Source organism: Pholis gunnellus (assembly GCF_910591455.1).
Source record: "Pholis gunnellus genome assembly, chromosome: 4".
NCBI lineage: Eukaryota > Metazoa > Chordata > Actinopteri > Perciformes > Pholidae > Pholis > Pholis gunnellus.
In genome coordinates, this window is record NC_136530.1 from 22,813,420 (window position 1) to 22,829,353 (window position 15,934).

General features: G+C 41.2%; 4 protein-coding genes across 4 annotated transcripts; 2 read left to right on the forward strand and 2 right to left on the reverse strand.

The window, feature by feature from the left end:
* Positions 1-274: 274 nt before the first annotated feature.
* On the reverse strand, positions 275-2,161 carry magoh (mago homolog, exon junction complex subunit). The gene is made up of 5 exons (XM_079158277.1): positions 1,994-2,161; positions 1,596-1,654; positions 1,060-1,170; positions 577-659; positions 275-490 (listed from the first exon to the last, which is right to left on the reverse strand). The coding sequence occupies exons 1-5, from the start codon at positions 2,082-2,084 to the stop codon at positions 391-393; spliced, it is 444 nt and encodes a 147-aa protein (XP_079014403.1). The 5' UTR covers positions 2,085-2,161; the 3' UTR covers positions 275-390.
* A 353-nt stretch (positions 2,162-2,514) lies between these two features.
* On the forward strand, positions 2,515-4,593 carry aatf (apoptosis antagonizing transcription factor; the record flags this gene model as incomplete). Its single annotated transcript, XM_079157454.1, has 1 exon — positions 2,515-4,593. The coding sequence occupies one exon, from the start codon at positions 2,515-2,517 to the stop codon at positions 4,171-4,173; it is 1,659 nt and encodes a 552-aa protein (XP_079013580.1). The 3' UTR covers positions 4,174-4,593.
* A 1,381-nt stretch (positions 4,594-5,974) lies between these two features.
* Positions 5,975-11,845, reverse strand: uck2a (uridine-cytidine kinase 2a; the record flags this gene model as incomplete). Its single annotated transcript, XM_079157971.1, has 7 exons — positions 5,975-7,032; positions 8,543-8,591; positions 8,695-8,792; positions 9,063-9,205; positions 9,931-10,027; positions 10,266-10,425; positions 11,741-11,845. The coding sequence occupies 7 exons, from the start codon at positions 11,843-11,845 to the stop codon at positions 6,896-6,898; spliced, it is 789 nt and encodes a 262-aa protein (XP_079014097.1). The 3' UTR covers positions 5,975-6,895.
* A 777-nt stretch (positions 11,846-12,622) lies between these two features.
* On the forward strand, positions 12,623-15,611 carry tmco1 (transmembrane and coiled-coil domains 1). Its single transcript, XM_079158660.1, has 7 exons — positions 12,623-12,820; positions 13,737-13,814; positions 13,912-13,971; positions 14,116-14,162; positions 14,411-14,478; positions 14,682-14,826; positions 15,104-15,611. The coding sequence occupies exons 1-7, from the start codon at positions 12,751-12,753 to the stop codon at positions 15,200-15,202; spliced, it is 567 nt and encodes a 188-aa protein (XP_079014786.1). The 5' UTR covers positions 12,623-12,750; the 3' UTR covers positions 15,203-15,611.
* The last annotated feature ends 323 nt before the right edge of the window (positions 15,612-15,934 follow it).

The following is a 15,934-nucleotide window of genomic DNA, read 5'->3' on the forward strand; positions in this document are numbered from 1 at the left end:
ATATACACAGATCCAGAGTGTTAGTAATATTTGTTGTTTGTCACTGTAATAACTTTTAACAGTTTAAATGTCCATCACTCTCATTTAAAGCCTTATTGATGTTTGAATATATTTTGAAATAAAACGTAATTTAATCACATTTGCGCCACTAGTCCATTAATGTTTGTGTCGCAAGAACAATTTTCCCATTTAGTATTGATATTTTACTAAAAGGCATTTCTATACACTAGAATAAAAATATAGAATACATATTACGAGGAGCTTAGACAAGTAGTACATTTCTCTCACCCTTTATTTAAAATAAAAAAAGTTCCACTCAAAGCAAATGTACAAATGCAGTAATACAACAGAAACATTAGCTATATCAATTAAAACGAGAAAAATCCACATTTAGATAGGCTTGATCTTGAAGTGGAGGCCGATGAGACTGAATACAAGACACTTCAGATCTTGCACCAGGTAGTAGAACACGCGAAGACCTTCAGGATCCCTGGAACACAGTGCAATATTACAAGTATGAGTGTAAGTAAGAAGTATACAGTGTCTACTTTCCCCACTACTGGATCAATTACTTACTTTGACTGGTTGACGTCAATCAAAGAGCCAATTTTGGAAGTTGTGAATGAAATGTGCTCGTCCCCAATGACGATCTCCAGTTCCTGTGAAAATTAGGACAAAGACAGACAAGTGAGTTTAAAGGCTTCAATTACGTTTTTGGTCAAATCCATCGATGCAGAGTTGATTTACTACAGCGCCAGTGATGACCAAATCTGACATGTCAGACTCCATGTGATCAACAATGAAAAAAAAAAATCAACTGGTTGATCAAATATCGAAAGGTGGCGTCCTCTGCATGCGCTATACCAAATTGTGACCCATTTAAAACATATCAGGTAAAGACAAAAAAACCTGTTTCCATTGAGGTCGGAAAAATCTGACAGGTCCCAGAATGCAGTGCAACACCAACAGTGTTAAAAACTACACCAAAATACATAACTGGGGGGGTGACGGGTAAACATATCAATAATCTGGTCACTGATGATGAATTGAGTCACAAACCTGTCTGCCAACTCTGTCGGGAGGCGGCCACAGAGCATCATCTTCCTTGGTGATCTCACTGTCGTCGATGATCCTCTTCAGCTCCTCCATCACACTTTTGTGTACGTAAGCCTGGGTTGGTACACAGAGCAAAGATGAACATGGTCAAACTTTGTAAATGCGCGGAGCTGGGCCGTACATTTATAACACAGATATGACGGGAGAATATATAACATATACATCTGAGATATACTGATTATCTTACTATTAAGGTCTGAATTGCATGTTACATACAGTGTTTCGACTGAGAAACAATGAATCGTTCTACTCGGTTGACCATCACTATCAAGCCCCTTAATGAATGACCACAACACACACCCCTAGTTACATGCAATATTGCATGAAAGAACCTGACACCTTACAATTTAGTCAAATATATGGTTCTTATGTCGACGATGCCATTATAGAGTGTCCATGGACGACAATGAAAGAAACCCAAACAGCATGGACTACAAGTAATTCGCTTTAGAGTAACTTGTTTGTAAACACTAACTTACCTCTTTCCTGATCATGACGTCATTCTTGTAGTTGCTGTTGTTTGCGTACCTCAGTTTACCTGCAAGAAAACGTTCAATTTACAGTAAATATTTGAAACAATGCAAAACTTAACAAAACTCAGTTTGTTAACATCCCTACAGGCCACATGGCGCTCATATGGTATGAGGTATTTCTCAAATTATCACTGCATTTATAATAAATATGTCTTGCGGTATTAATTCAGTCTAGGCATTAACTATTTGCATTCAAGGTACAATAAAGGTGAAACAAAAGAGATGATATTGGGGTCGCAACTCGTCTCGAGTACGCTGCGGCCTACCATTACTGGATGGCTAGCGACGTTAGCTTAGACGCAGCTAAGACATTTGCATTAACGTTACCGCCAAACTGTACTTACCGTCGGGTCTGAACTCAAATTCCAGAAACTCATGTCCAAACTTTCCTTTGTGCCCGACATAATATCTCAAATAGAAGTCACTTGTTGACATCTTGACTCTCCAGAAAGTACTCTCGATAGTCGAGCCCGCGAACAAAACTCAGATAGGAAGAAGCCTTGTGCGTCGCCACCGATGTACGCATGCGTAGATGGTCACGGCTTGTGAGGGCTTTCTTGCCCCGTAAATTGTCTCTCAGGAGGTTCTTACTATTCGTACTTAGGTTACTACCCCTGAAATGCATTCAGACTTTCCCTGCTCAACCCCTTCTTCAAAAATATCCAATCATCTCTGATGTATATATTTAGTCATATAACTTATGGGCCCAAAATTTCTTCTCTAAGGAGAGGTTTTGCATGAAAAAGACTCTACTCAGGGATTACTCTCACCCGGTATTTACAGGTCGTCGCATATTACTCACGTCATCACTTCCCTCACCAAGACACGGCTCCTACACGTGTGGTGGTTGTCGTTCATTCACACCATGGCAGGCTCCTTTTCTCTTGAGCTTGCGGATTTGTTGAATCCTTTGCCCAAATTTGCTGATCCAGAGGATGACGGTGACGAGGCGACCAAAGCCAAAGTGGTGGAAAGATTCAATGAGGAAGAGGATGAAGATGGGGTCGGCCTCAGTGCCCTGCGGAAGCACAACACATCCCTACTCTCAGAAACGGACAGACGGTATGTGGGGAGGACAGTCTCTCGTGATCAGCTGCTGATGGATATTGAGGCATCTGAGGAGGAGGAGGAGGAGGAGGAGGAGGAGGAGGAGGAGGAGGAAGAGGAAGAGGAAGAGGAAGGCAGTATAGAAGAGCTAGAAGAACTGGATTCTGTGGGGGATGAGGGAGCTAATGATGATGATGAAGATGAAGAAAATGATTTCGAAGATGAGGAGTTGGTGGGCAGTGATGTTAAACTGGCCTCTAAGACAAAGGGTGCAGACATCACCCTTCCTCGGGGAGTGGACTTCCACAAACTGACAGAGGACATGGATGACCTGGGTGTGAGTGAAGAAGATGATGATGATGATGATGACAGTGGCGAGGAGGAGAGTGAAAGCAGCGATGATGACGAAGACGCCGTGGATGAGGGAACTGTCCGCACATTTTCTCAAGAGAAAGTAGACCTGGAGGTTGAGAAAGGGAAGGCTGTGAAGGACCAGCTGGCCCTGTGGGACCAAATGCTCGAGGGTCGAATCAAGATCCAGAAAGCTCTGGTGACCGCCAACCAGCTTCCACAGACGCAGACCTTCCCAGAGTTCAAGAAGAGGGGTGAAGCCGAACTTGCAGGGGAGCTGAAGAACACCCACAAAGCTTTGAAAGCTCTTCAGAGATCCCTGCTGGAGCTGCACGATCAGCTGCTGTGCCAGAACGCAGACACGAGAACCATCGCGCTGGGGAAGACGGAAGCTCAGGATGAAGATGAGGAGATAAACAGTGATGAGATGGAGGATGAAGAGGCGGCGTCCGTGCCGGAGGGTGGAGCGCTGAAACGAAAACTGGAGATGGCTGAATATCCAGACTTTATGGCCAAGCGGTTTGCCGCTTTCCAGCCTTACAATAATGCTACGTTGCAAAAGTGGCACGACAAAACCAGACTGATCATGGGCAAAAGCAGCAAGGGTTTCGGTGCGTTCGACCGAAACATATTGACCCAGGTGGAGCAGGTGCTGATGGACAATGAGAGGCTGGTGCGGCGCACCCAGACCCGACGCTCGGAATACAGGGTCCTGGGGAAAAAAGAGGCCGCTGCTCTCACTTCAGAAACCGTCTCCATAGAGGGAGAAGATCTGGAACAGCAGCTGAAAGCAAACACGCATCTAACTGACCTGGACGAGAATATATTTGACGACGACGATTTCTACCACCAGCTGCTAAGAGAGCTGATTGAGCGCAAGACGAGTGCAACGGACCCCAATGACCAGGTTGCCATGGGCAGGCAGTGGCTGGCCATCCAGAAGCTGCGCAGCAAGATCAAGAAGAAGGTGGACACCAAAGCCAGCAAGGGGCGTAAAGTCCGATTCCACATCCACAGCAAGCTGGTCAATTTTATGGCTCCTATTGACCACAGCTCAGTGAGTGACGAGGCACGCAGCGAAGTGTATCGCGGCCTCTTTGGTCAGAACTCCACAGTCAGGGAGTGACGTGTAGGAGGTACTCATGAGGAGCACATACCGAAGTGCCACGATGTAAACAAAGCAGTGCCTTTCTTCACAAACCTCAAATGATGCTGAGCAGCAGTCTGTGCGGGCCTGCTCTTTGTCCGAATATGGACTCGTATGGCACATACAGTTCCTCATAAATACCTTTTTATGCCGAGTGGCATTTTCATTATGTGTTGTTTCTACCAAAAACAAAATGCAAAGTGTGTTAAGTGGATTTGAAGGAAAAAAGTGAATGTTTAAATGTTTCTTCTGTCACCAAGTCTCATCTGATTCAAGTCAAATGTCAAATTTTACCTTTTTTTTTTTTTTTTAAATAATGAACTGTCCTAATGTATATTCTGTGCCTCAATTCCATACAACATACTAACTGTATATTGTATACTTGTCTTAGTAGTATACTGTAAATACTAACTGCTTTATACTAACAGAATGATAGAATACTTGTCGTAAAACTGCTATTTCACAATGTCACTGGCAATAAACTTCACAGAAACAGCAAAATTATTTTCCACTGAAAGTTGTTTTGTGAGATGTTTCACAATACATCCACAATTTAAAAATAAACAAATAAATAAAACAAATTCCAGTTGTCGGCAGCTCCTTTTCCATATGTGCATTGCATTGTGGGAGAATAATGTCCAAGTGTACTGTGGCATGTATGCAGTATACAAACAAATTTGGGACACACTACTTTGTCAGAACACTACCCTGAACTTTGACCCTCTTGCTCATATATGCCTTGTGGTCTGTAGCTTTAATTTCAATAAGCTGTCATCAGGCTGTCATCTGTCTTTGGGACTCAGTTGATGGAGGATTGTGGGTCAGAAGACATTTACATACTACATATTGGGACATATTAAATATTTTGATGGTATACTAAATAATATGGCAGTATGGATATTGGAATGCACCCAGAGTTTTACCCTTTTTTTTTACTTTCCTCTATTTGGATTTTATTATTTAATCAAAAGTTGAATTGCATTTTCTGCAATAGTTTTTTTATTCTCAACATGAAGGTCGAAATATTGTGTTGACACACTGTCGGGAATAAAACCGGTGGAGAAACAATTACATATTCTTGTGCATATATGTTGGCCAACAAGTAGTCAAATTTAAATATATTAGAATAAAAATACTGCATGGTAGACATTTCGACTTGTCATCTGCCACGCTCGCATCACTTCACTAAAATGTCAACGTCAGCCTCCGACTTGTAATTCTGAGTCAGAGAAGCCGGGAATTACTGACACCGACAATATCTCAGACTACAGTCTTATCAACAAACTGTTGGCAACACGGCCGCAAATGCACCACCACTTGCAATTAAATCAAAACCAGCTCCAATATTATGAACAATTATTTCAGCTACAATACATAAAACAAAAGACGCTAACTGGCTGCAAGGTTAGCAGTGAGGCGGACCACCTTGGAATAATGCATGAACCCCCAAATTCAGACAAAGGAAGAATGACTTTAGTGGCCTCTAAGTTAGCTACAGCCACATTGTGACCAACTACTTAGTATTAGTAACTTAAAAGTATTTTAATTGTTTAACCTTTCTTTGCATCTACAATATGGCACCAAGCATGTGGTGTTTACGTTTTAAGATGTAGATAAGAGGAAAACAGCCCATTGTCTGAAAAGAAATGTATATTCTTTTTAAATCAGATACAAATGAAAACTCAAGCAAACAAGGAGTACCTGAGAACTTTATCATGAGAGAATGTACACAGGACAAAAATCCCATTAAACACTTAGAGTGCACATTTACATTGGGCATCTTGTACATATTGACATTTAAACAACTCTGTGCATTAAGAAACACCATTTTCAGTGTGTCTTTCAAATTAAACTTGCATACAAACGCATCCGAGTATTCAAGTTTACGGGACTCAAAAGAAAAAAAAATACCCCGTGGAAATTTCATAACAACATCTTATTAAATGAGTTACGGTAATGTCAGTCTCACATTGAAATAAAAATCAATTTGTCCACAAAGACAGTACAGAAATTGATCTTTGGTGATTTCATACATCGGATGGTTTGAGGTGGGAGTCGGTTGTTTAAATTGACCGATAACTAATTGTTTGTTAGACGTAGACGAGACAAAGCAACAAGACACAAACATCTGAAATCTCAAACCATTAAGTACATTTTTTTCCAAAATCTATTTGTACAAGTCAAATTAGGATTTATACAGAGCTTGAAAAGAAAAAGAAAAAAAACAGATGACATGTTGCATTGATAAAGTGAATTAGTCAGGTCCCACGGTGCACCTTTTAACGGTAGGGAGACAGGGTAAGGCCTTGCCTTTGAGCAGCATGTCGCGTGACTGCATTCATTGTATGGTTAAAGGCTGTCCGGTGTTCTGAAATCTTATTTAGACACCGTGACGGCTTCTGCTTCGTCAGTGCTGTGGTAAAGGCAAGCAGCAATATTAAATTGCAAGGTAGCCCCTTTTGTATCTCTCCCCATCCCTTTTATCATACAGTACACAAACTGAAGAGAAATATATAACTGAATACAGATTTAATCTCCACAAAAGGGATATTTTGCCTTTGATTCGTTTCGTCAGTCCAAACAGAATCATATCAAAAAGAGGCCTTTTGTGTCCCTGGAAATTAGTCCTGCCTTGTTGGCCACAATGTAGCACACATACGGCTCGTTGAGCCCTCCTTCCTCTCTTCGGGGAGCGCTGCACTCAGTGGGGCCGACTGCTGGACTCAATGTTTGGCTGCTTCTTTGTCGTTCCATAAACATTTAGCCACCCGTTCAGCCGTTTGGTCAAACCGCCGTTTAGAATATCCTGGATGTGCTGAACTATAAGATTTATGGCAACTGTATCAAGAGACAAAGAGATTGCGTGGTTAGGGGTTGTGTGTCTTATGTATGGCCATTACATTTAAGTCACAAAGCTACACATCGGTCTTTGAAAAACCCAGAAGGTTATTTAATAAAACTACCGTTTCATCCACTGCATGTAAAGAAACAAAGCATTTCCTGTCTGTTGGTCCACCACTTTGGTCCAGACTAAAATACTGTATCTCAACAACTGCTGGATGGATTGCCTTGACATTTTGTGCAGACAATCATGAACTCCAGAAGATACATTTTGATGACCCTCTGACTTTTCCTCTAGCGCCACCATCAGGAATTTTAGTTTTATCACAAAATACCAGCAAAACTGATGACATCCCTATCAGGCTCAGCTGATGCTGTGGTAGCAACCTGTCAATCACAAGGTAGCCCCGCCCTAAAACATACCCTGCTTTATCATCTATTTTACTCGCAGTGGAAACATTATTTACTTAATGAACATCATGCTGTATTGGAGAAGATTTGAAACTAGCGATTGCAACCATAAACTCATGTTGACAATGTTTAGTGAGGGAATAAATAAAGTGAGAAGAATTCTATACAATCAGACTTTTTTTTGCAACCAGAGGAGTTGCCCCCTGATGGCCATTAGAGAGAATGCAGGTTTAAGGCACTTCTACTTTGACTTTACTTTCCAGACTCGGAGCTTGCTGCCTGTGTAGACCTTAGACGGACACCTTCTGGACAGCATGGGAAAAACGAAGCATGCATGACAAAATGTGGCTATGGTGATGGAAAAAAATATATTAAATAAAACTATTGTGCGTCTATTATTTTATGCAACTATTCTAGTACTGCAAGTAGCTATAAAATGCAGCTTTTATGTTAATATTATATTCCAAACTTTAAAAACTTTCTCCTGTGAGCAAGCTACGTAGCATCCGGTTGTAAATTCCATCGCGGAGGATGGCAATAAGTTAAAAATGTTGTCTTTGGAAGGCAGTGCAGTCTACAGTTACTTCTGCTACTATTCCCTGCTGACCTCACCAATCTTCAGTGTCCTGCTCTCGTCCGTTAAAATGATGATTCCATGTGAATGCAGCATAAGTACTGCCCTTACTGCTACCATGGCTGTAGACTCAGTCTTCAGTTCAAAGATTGCAGAGTATAACTGGACGCTTAGCTCTGTGACCTCAATGTAATGATCATACATAAGAGGCACAAACTGGAGGTGAGTCAGGGTAGATATCCTGCTTCAAGGTATTTAGACTATACAGTTTTGTTTTCGTCGGCAGTTTCTTTTGGATTTCAGTTTCAAAGTTCCTTTCTCAAATCAACAGACAAAGCGGTTTGGTTCTCCCAGCAGCAGATGCTTCGGCTTCCTTAGTTCTGAGAACACAATTCCCAGCTCAGAGGCCAACAACAAACACAGCTGTGTCCTTGATGATAATACGGTTAAGACTGGTGTCTCGAACACGTGGCTTCAATTTCTACACGATAGTCTGTGAGCTCCAAAAGCACAAATACTCACCGAGATTGTCAACTCCTCTCGGTATGATCACATCGGCATATTTCTTTGTCTGAATAAAAAAGGACAAACGGTTCGACCATGAGTCAAGGCTCAGGGGCACAATCATGCAAATGAGTCGAGTAGTGTTACAGTACATGTAGAGTAGCACTTACTGGCAGACAGAACTCCTCAAAGGCAGGCTTTACAAAAGTGATGTACTGTGCTAGAACGCTTTCCAAGTCCCGACCACGTTCATTTATATCACGCAGCACTGGGGGTAGATAAGACCAGGGAAGAGTTATCTTTAACCAGTAGTTTGACATCTTTTTTTGGGGGGGGGTTCTTTGCAGAGTTACTGTAGATGACTTGTGTTTAGGATTTTATTGCCTTTCTATAGAGCTAGTCTAGCCGTTTCCCCCTGCCTCCAATCTTTGGGCCAAGCTGAGCTATACACCTGCCCTATTTCCCAATCATCTTTAACTTAGCGTCTTCCCTCTAGCGTTTAGAAGCCGGAGGGAACTGTCGTGATTGGATGTCTCACCTCTTCGAGATAGGCGCGTATCTGCGTCTGTGTCTACGAACAGCTTCATTTGGAAAAGGTCTCGGATCTCCTGCGAATAGAACATCAGGATGCCCTCAAACAGCACCACATCAGCAGGGTACACGGTCACCGTCTCTTCTTTCCTGCCATACAAAAGACATAACATAAAAACACAAGTGTTGCCATGGAACATTTGCTCAATCCAAGAGTGCATTGAACCGAGCTATGGTTTGTTGTATTGAAAAGAAAGTGTCATTTTTTCTTTAGAAACTACACAGTCTCGCTTCAAAGCTATACATTAAACAATCTTCCAGTGTTTCATTATTCAGTGTTCCAGTGCTATATACAATTGAAATATACTTTGCAGTAATGATGAGATCATACTGTGGTGTTTCAGATTTTCAAATGTTTTGCTTCCTTCCAGGTAGCCATTGGTTCCCATTAATTTCACTATGCTATGAAGACCAATTTACAAAAAAAAGGTGGAGTAGTTAATCCACCAAGTGGACATTCTGTCTACTTTAAGAAGGTTCTCTATACCATATTCAGAGCATTTATATGATGGCAAAAAGCTATTTGCTTTGTACGACGGTGCCATCGTGGAAGCATAGCACCAACCTTACGGTTCCCCCTCATGTAAACACTGTTAGCTCCGTCAGCACTGTTAGCTGCCGACTCCGCCGTCGCCATGTTGAGAGACGCATAGAGGCCATAGATATGCTCTGAATTTCACATTTAGCACTTTTTAAGTTAATGTTACTGCCACATTCTGGTGCATTGGAGTCCTCTTTAATAGTGCCTGGGCTGAAACAAACAAATGAAAATATGTTTGTGTCTGTATTTTGCCTGATTGATAAGACTTGTTTACCTGGAATGGGAAACAAAGTCGTAAACGGGGATGTGTACGGTTTTTCCCTCCTTGATGTCCCACAAAGTTGCGATTATGAGGTCGTTGTCAAAGGCATCTATAGAGAGGGAAAGAGAACAAAGCAGTTAAAACTATTTCTGCAGCAGGATGTAATATCCTGATTTAATGTCCTGAATTATCAGTTGGAATCGCCTCTGAACGAACAAGGCAGACGTTTCCCAGCAGGTGACAAGCTGTTTCAGGCCAGCAGGCGTCCATCATTGATTACCCTGCTGCCAGATGACACACTAACACAACTGAGGCAATGCGACGAGGTGATTAATACCGACACACACCTGGGTGGTCAAAGTTGAACTGGCCCTTGAGTGCCTTGGCCTTCTGCTCTGGGGTGAGGACCCTGTAGAAGCTGTCTTGGCTGAGGATGGCCACCTGCCGCTGGTGGTGGTCGATCTCGTTCTGGCCCAGCAGCTCCATGATCTTGCTGCACACCGACGACTAGTCACACAAGGAGAACAAAACAGGTGGCATAGCAAAACGCTGGCCGCAAACTTGGATTGGCAGACAGATACAGTCACAGACGGCCCTAAAACAAAAGACTGCAGTTTACGCCACACTCAGATAACGTGCGTGGGAGAGCAGGTGGCTCTGTGAGCGGTTACTCTTGTGGGGGGAAAAAACGGGGCTTAGTACCAGGAAGTCACGCCCACAAACAACTACTGAACAAAGTTTGGTTGATATAGTCACCTATAAAATCAACCAACACGACTAACGTCGAGGAACAGTTAAATAATAAATGCATTTAGCTGCCTTGTCCAAGATGTCCCACGCACAGGACTACTTGATTCGCTTGACTAGCTCTCTGACATTTGGAGAACCACATTTGTCGCACACATTGAGAAGAAGAGAATAAAGACGTTGATTTTGCCTTGGCATATGATGTCCTGATGAAAGACTCTGCAAAGCAACGGTGCAACCAAATATAAAACTAAGCGTCCATTTTGGATCTTCAAAAGAGGGACCAATGCTTATTGGCAACCTTTGAAACTCAATATCAATATTGAATACAGAATCTAGAATGATAACGCAGATATTTAGTCTCATGACATTGAAGACACAATTGTTATGTCAATGAGGCAACCTGAGAAATGAGGTGAAGTAAGACAGAGGTTACATCAGGTTTCAGCAGACCCACCAGAAGAAACAATGCAGATCATAAAGAAAAGAAAATCCTCACACCTTTCTCTGGGTATATAATTCATAAATATATGGCATACAGGCAGCATCACATCTTAACATAATAGCTGCTTGGTTATTTTCAACTTCTACTTTCAGAGTCTGTAAATGCGTTTTATTGTTATTCTCTATTTTCAGGTGCTGATAGCCAGACCCTGCGCAGGTAAAGCTAACTAATTGAAATCCATTTACTCTGATCCTTGCAACCCTTTAGATCCCCTTAGAGGAACATATTGGCTATGGGAGTCCTTAAGTCTGGTTTCCACATACAACATATGCTTCTTTATTAACCATCTAAGAAAAGGCCTATTTTGACAATGTATCTCATTTTGACATAATATATGCTGTCGGCTGGCCTATATACTCATTACTTATCAGGGAATACAATCCGTCTAATTCCAACTAAAACATTAGAAATCAGCTTCGATTATTTTCCAGTAGAAAAAAAAGCGTGTCATCTTCAATTGTTTGTTTTTTAAACGAATCCATTTATGCCGGTTGACACAGAATAATACGATAAAACACCAAATAAATACCAAGAAATAGCATTAAAGCGCGTATATTATCGGCTACTTACCTTGCCGCTGGCTGTCCCTCCAGCCACACCGATGAGGAAAGGCTGCGGATTAATGCTCTCATTTTCGGCTTGGTCACCTTGCTTTGTTTCGCTGTCTCCTGCCATGCTTCATCTGCAGCACGATGCGGCCCTCGAAAAACACACACACACACGGGGGGGTGCCTCAGCTCCTCGCGTGCTCCTCCCATTTAATGATGGTTTATGATGACGGCTGGCGTTAATGGGCATGCAAGGACAAGATGACGGTGATCATATTGTGATGATGCTTACGTTGGCGAGATGTTGAAATCAGAATTGGGTAAATTATGTTTTTAAAAATCAGCTTTCCATTCTCTCACTGCCATTACATCTACATGTTTCTATTTACACATTTGAGAGAAAAGGATTTATTTCAGTACATTTTTTTAAGATTTTGGGTGCACCTGCCCATCTGCCCGTGCAATATACGGTAATACACACAGACACACATACATTTTATATATATATGTATATATTATATATGTATATTATGAATATATAAAATGTATTCTAGTCTTGTAGTACAGATAGTATAAAGTATGGTATGTAGTGTAATAATAATAATAATAACTTTATTTATTTAGCACCTTTAAAAACAGAGTTTATAAAGTGCTTTGACAGACAAAGCAGCAAAAGCAAGGCAATAATAACAATAACAGAAAGCTCAGAGAGACATTCGATACAATACAAATAAACTGAGAAATATATAAAATAAAATAAAATAAAAATTGTGAAATAATTTAGTAAAATCAACAAATAAAACCCCCCAGAAAGAAAACAGAAAAGCGACGACAAAATGTATAGAACAGTCAAACAGTTTGAGGCCGTTGAACCGGAAGTACTTTTCACATGCATGACCTCCTGTACTGCTGACATCAGCCTAGTGAGTCTGAGACCAGTGTAATGTGCTCACTGCCCGTGGAGCAGCCTCTACTGATAGACTGACCTATCTGCGGTCGGATAAACGGGACAGTAGACGGGACCAAAACACCATGAGCACCATGTTTGCAGACACTATCCTCATCGTGTTTATTTCTGTTTGCACAGCGTTGTTGGCCGAAGGTGAGTAAAATCCTGCTGACAGTCCGACAGACAGCTCGAGAATGAAGGAATTTTACTATCGTCCAAGAAACACATTGATATGTCATGTTTTACACCCGTCTCCATTAAATAGCGGGGCAATGTTGTTTACGTTATTAATATTGATTAATGGCTACTTTTGGTGCTTGTGAGCACCAGTAGTGTGCTAGCTACACAGCACATTTAGCTAACTAAGCTAAAGCCTGACGTTAGCATGTCAGACGCAAATAAGACTTCCGGTTAAATTTTCATAATAAAAGACTAGCGTTTACGCTCTTTGTAATGTAGGTATACATTTTGCTTAATTAATTCCCTCTGAAAACTGCATTTGACCCATCCTAATTAAGGAGAGGAGAAATTAAAATGTATATTTCGTTTTGCATTGAAGTTTTATTGATAATACAGCAAAATTTAAGACGAACAATATCCCTTTTATTTATATTTGCTGATTGTTTTCAGTTGTCCAAGAGCATAGATTGTGAATTAAGTGCAGTTTAGCATCTGACATTTCAATTCTACTTTGACTGAAAACTAACAAAACAAGATGGCCACACAATGTTATTTACCGTTTAGAATTGGTCATTCTTTTCCACTAGGAATGTGCAACATGTAAACAAGTCTCAGTTACAGTGTATGTAACTGTATGTTGTGATATCAGTATGCGTGATAATACCATAACTGTTCTGGGAAACACCCCCAAAAATGCTTATTAATAAAAAAAAATCAGACAGAAATGTCTGGCTGTTGGCTGATCCAATAAATATAATATCGGATAGTGGAGAAATCTGACAAATGTATATTGTCTCAACGCATATGATATGTTGCCCCATAGTGGCAGCGGTCCAAAAGAGTTGTTCTATTTTATAAACAAACATGTTCTTCTGCTTTTTCTCCCCAGGGATTACCTGGGTTTTAGTGTATCGCACTGAAAAGTACAAGAGGCTAAAGGCTGAAGTGGAAAAACAGAGCAAAAAACGTAAGTGACTCATACGTGAACCTCATACTGTCGTTTCTGCTTTGATCGTCTTTCCGTAGACCGTTTGATGCATTCTCTATTGCTTGTTTGATATTAGTTGAGAAGAAAAAGGAAACCATCACAGAATCCGCTGGACGTCAACAGAAGAAGAAAATTGGTAAGAACCCTCTGTAAACAAATCGGCTGAGAAATAAGTTGCTTTTATGCCAACAAGAAAGACAAAATCTCGACATCTCTGCCCTTCTCCCCACTTTGACAAGTCTTCCTCGATAAGTGATGTATGCGTCTGAATGTGTTACAGAAAGACAAGAAGAGAAACTGAAGAACAACAACAGAGACTTGTCTATGGTGAGAGACAATTTGTTTACAATACATATGCAATGCTCAGATATATCTATACTGTATGAAATGAGATCATGTCTGAGATTCTGGTTGTTTTGGATGTAGTTAAGAATAAATATCATATGACAACGTTAACAGACTGACCTACACTTTAACGATATCAATGTACTTGAATGTGTCAGTATTGCCAAACTGTAGTCAGATGTGATCTAACTTCAAAATTTCCATTTTTAATCTTGTGTTTGTTTTTGCAGGTGCGCATGAAGTCCATGTTCGCCATCGGCTTCTGCTTCACAGCTTTGATGGGCATGTTCAACTCCATGTAAGTGATGCACGAAGTTAAAGCAAGTTTATTTTACATCGTCATCTTTAGATTTATAGAAACGATCAACCGGAATAAGAGAAAAGTTCAAATGGCGATGACCTTCAGTCTGTGTTGATGAGGAATTATGCATTTTGACAAAAGTAAAATCTTGTGTAATGTGTGTCGCAAACTTCTTCATCCCACTTCTTTGTGTCGCTCAGCTTCGACGGAAGAGTAGTGGCCAAGTTGCCGTTCGTGCCGCTCTCGTACATCCAGGGACTGTCGCATCGCAACCTGCTGGGCGAGGATTACACGGACTGCTCCTTCATCTTCCTCTATATCCTGTGCACCATGTCCATCAGACAGGTAACTTCTACACGAGACCCAGGGAGAGGTCGCGTCGATATTTTGAACATCAAACAAATAAGTCAGGAAAACACAGACTGGAAAGTGACTTTGGCAATCTCAATAATTCAGACATTTGTATTAAGAAATAACCCCAATTAATATACCCAGCATGTTACAGCAATGCTGTGCTTTGGGGAAGGCCAATCAGTTTTCGGGCATCTTCAAAAATGATACAGTTCATGTAATTGTATGTTTTTCATATTTTTGTTGTTGTTGTTCTGCGTCTTCTCTCCAGAACATTCAGAAGATGCTCGGTCTCGCGCCCTCCAGAGCTGCAACCAAACAGGCTGGAGGCTTCCTGGGACCTCCTCCCCAAGCAGCCAAGTTTTCCTGATCGCCAGGCGGGTTCAACGGCGACCGTTCCCGCACTGCGACTGTGTGCAGCCGCGGCTCCGTCCCCAGAGCGCAGACGGAACGGATTCTGCGGCGCTGGATGGAGCAAAGGCGTTAGCTGCCGCTGTGTCTGGCTGCGTCACTAACTTCGGTCAAATTTCTCATTCATGTTTTGTTTATTTAACTTTAAGATCGTGTTGCTTAGAAATTAAAAGAAGAAAATTAGTGTGTGATTAAATTGATTACCAAAGGATACAGAGGATACCTTGTGTTCAGCACAGGCCATACATTGTTTTGAGATTTCAATGATGAATTGTCACAGTAACATCTGATCCCTTTGTCAGTATTATTGTATGTCATTGTCTGTATCCTTGTTTCTTACTTATTAATAAAGTTTTATGATAACTCTTTATTAGTGTTTTTCTTTTTTATTATAAATCTATATATTTATTCCAGATTTTTTTCTTTTCTCCCTCTTTGGAAAGCCATTTTCCCTCTGTACTGCCCTCTTTGCACACTGTGAGGCGCTGTAGGACTCTATTCCAGGACCAGCTGCCTCCCTTAAGCTTTAGCTGTCCCGTTGCTGAACTCTGCACCTTGACTTGAAACAGCTGTTTGTCAAAACCTTTAGCATGTTGCATACAGTGAACTACCGATGTAGCCGTCGTGCTGCCGCTAGCCCTGAATAGGATATATAAAATAATGAATAGATGAGTGGAAATGTTTACTGTAA

What these genes read in the sequence shown, in the direction of transcription:
- magoh (XM_079158277.1), bottom strand. Translation starts at nt 2,084, where the DNA reads ATGTCAACAAGTGACTTCTATTTGAGATATTATGTCGGGCACAAAGGA. An exon ending in ATTTGAGTTCAGACCCGACG is followed by an intron (nt 1,655 to 1,993) that starts GTAAGTACAGTT and finishes GTTTTCTTGCAG; the next exon opens with GTAAACTGAGGTACGCAAAC. An exon ending in CCGACAGAGTTGGCAGACAG is followed by an intron (nt 660 to 1,059) that starts GTTTGTGACTCA and finishes TAATTTTCACAG; the next exon opens with GAACTGGAGATCGTCATTGG.
- tmco1 (XM_079158660.1), top strand. Translation starts at nt 12,751, where the DNA reads ATGAGCACCATGTTTGCAGACACTATCCTCATCGTGTTTATTTCTGTT. An exon ending in ACAACAGAGACTTGTCTATG is followed by an intron (nt 14,163 to 14,410) that starts GTGAGAGACAAT and finishes TTGTTTTTGCAG; the next exon opens with GTGCGCATGAAGTCCATGTT. An exon ending in ATGGGCATGTTCAACTCCAT is followed by an intron (nt 14,479 to 14,681) that starts GTAAGTGATGCA and finishes TGTGTCGCTCAG; the next exon opens with CTTCGACGGAAGAGTAGTGG.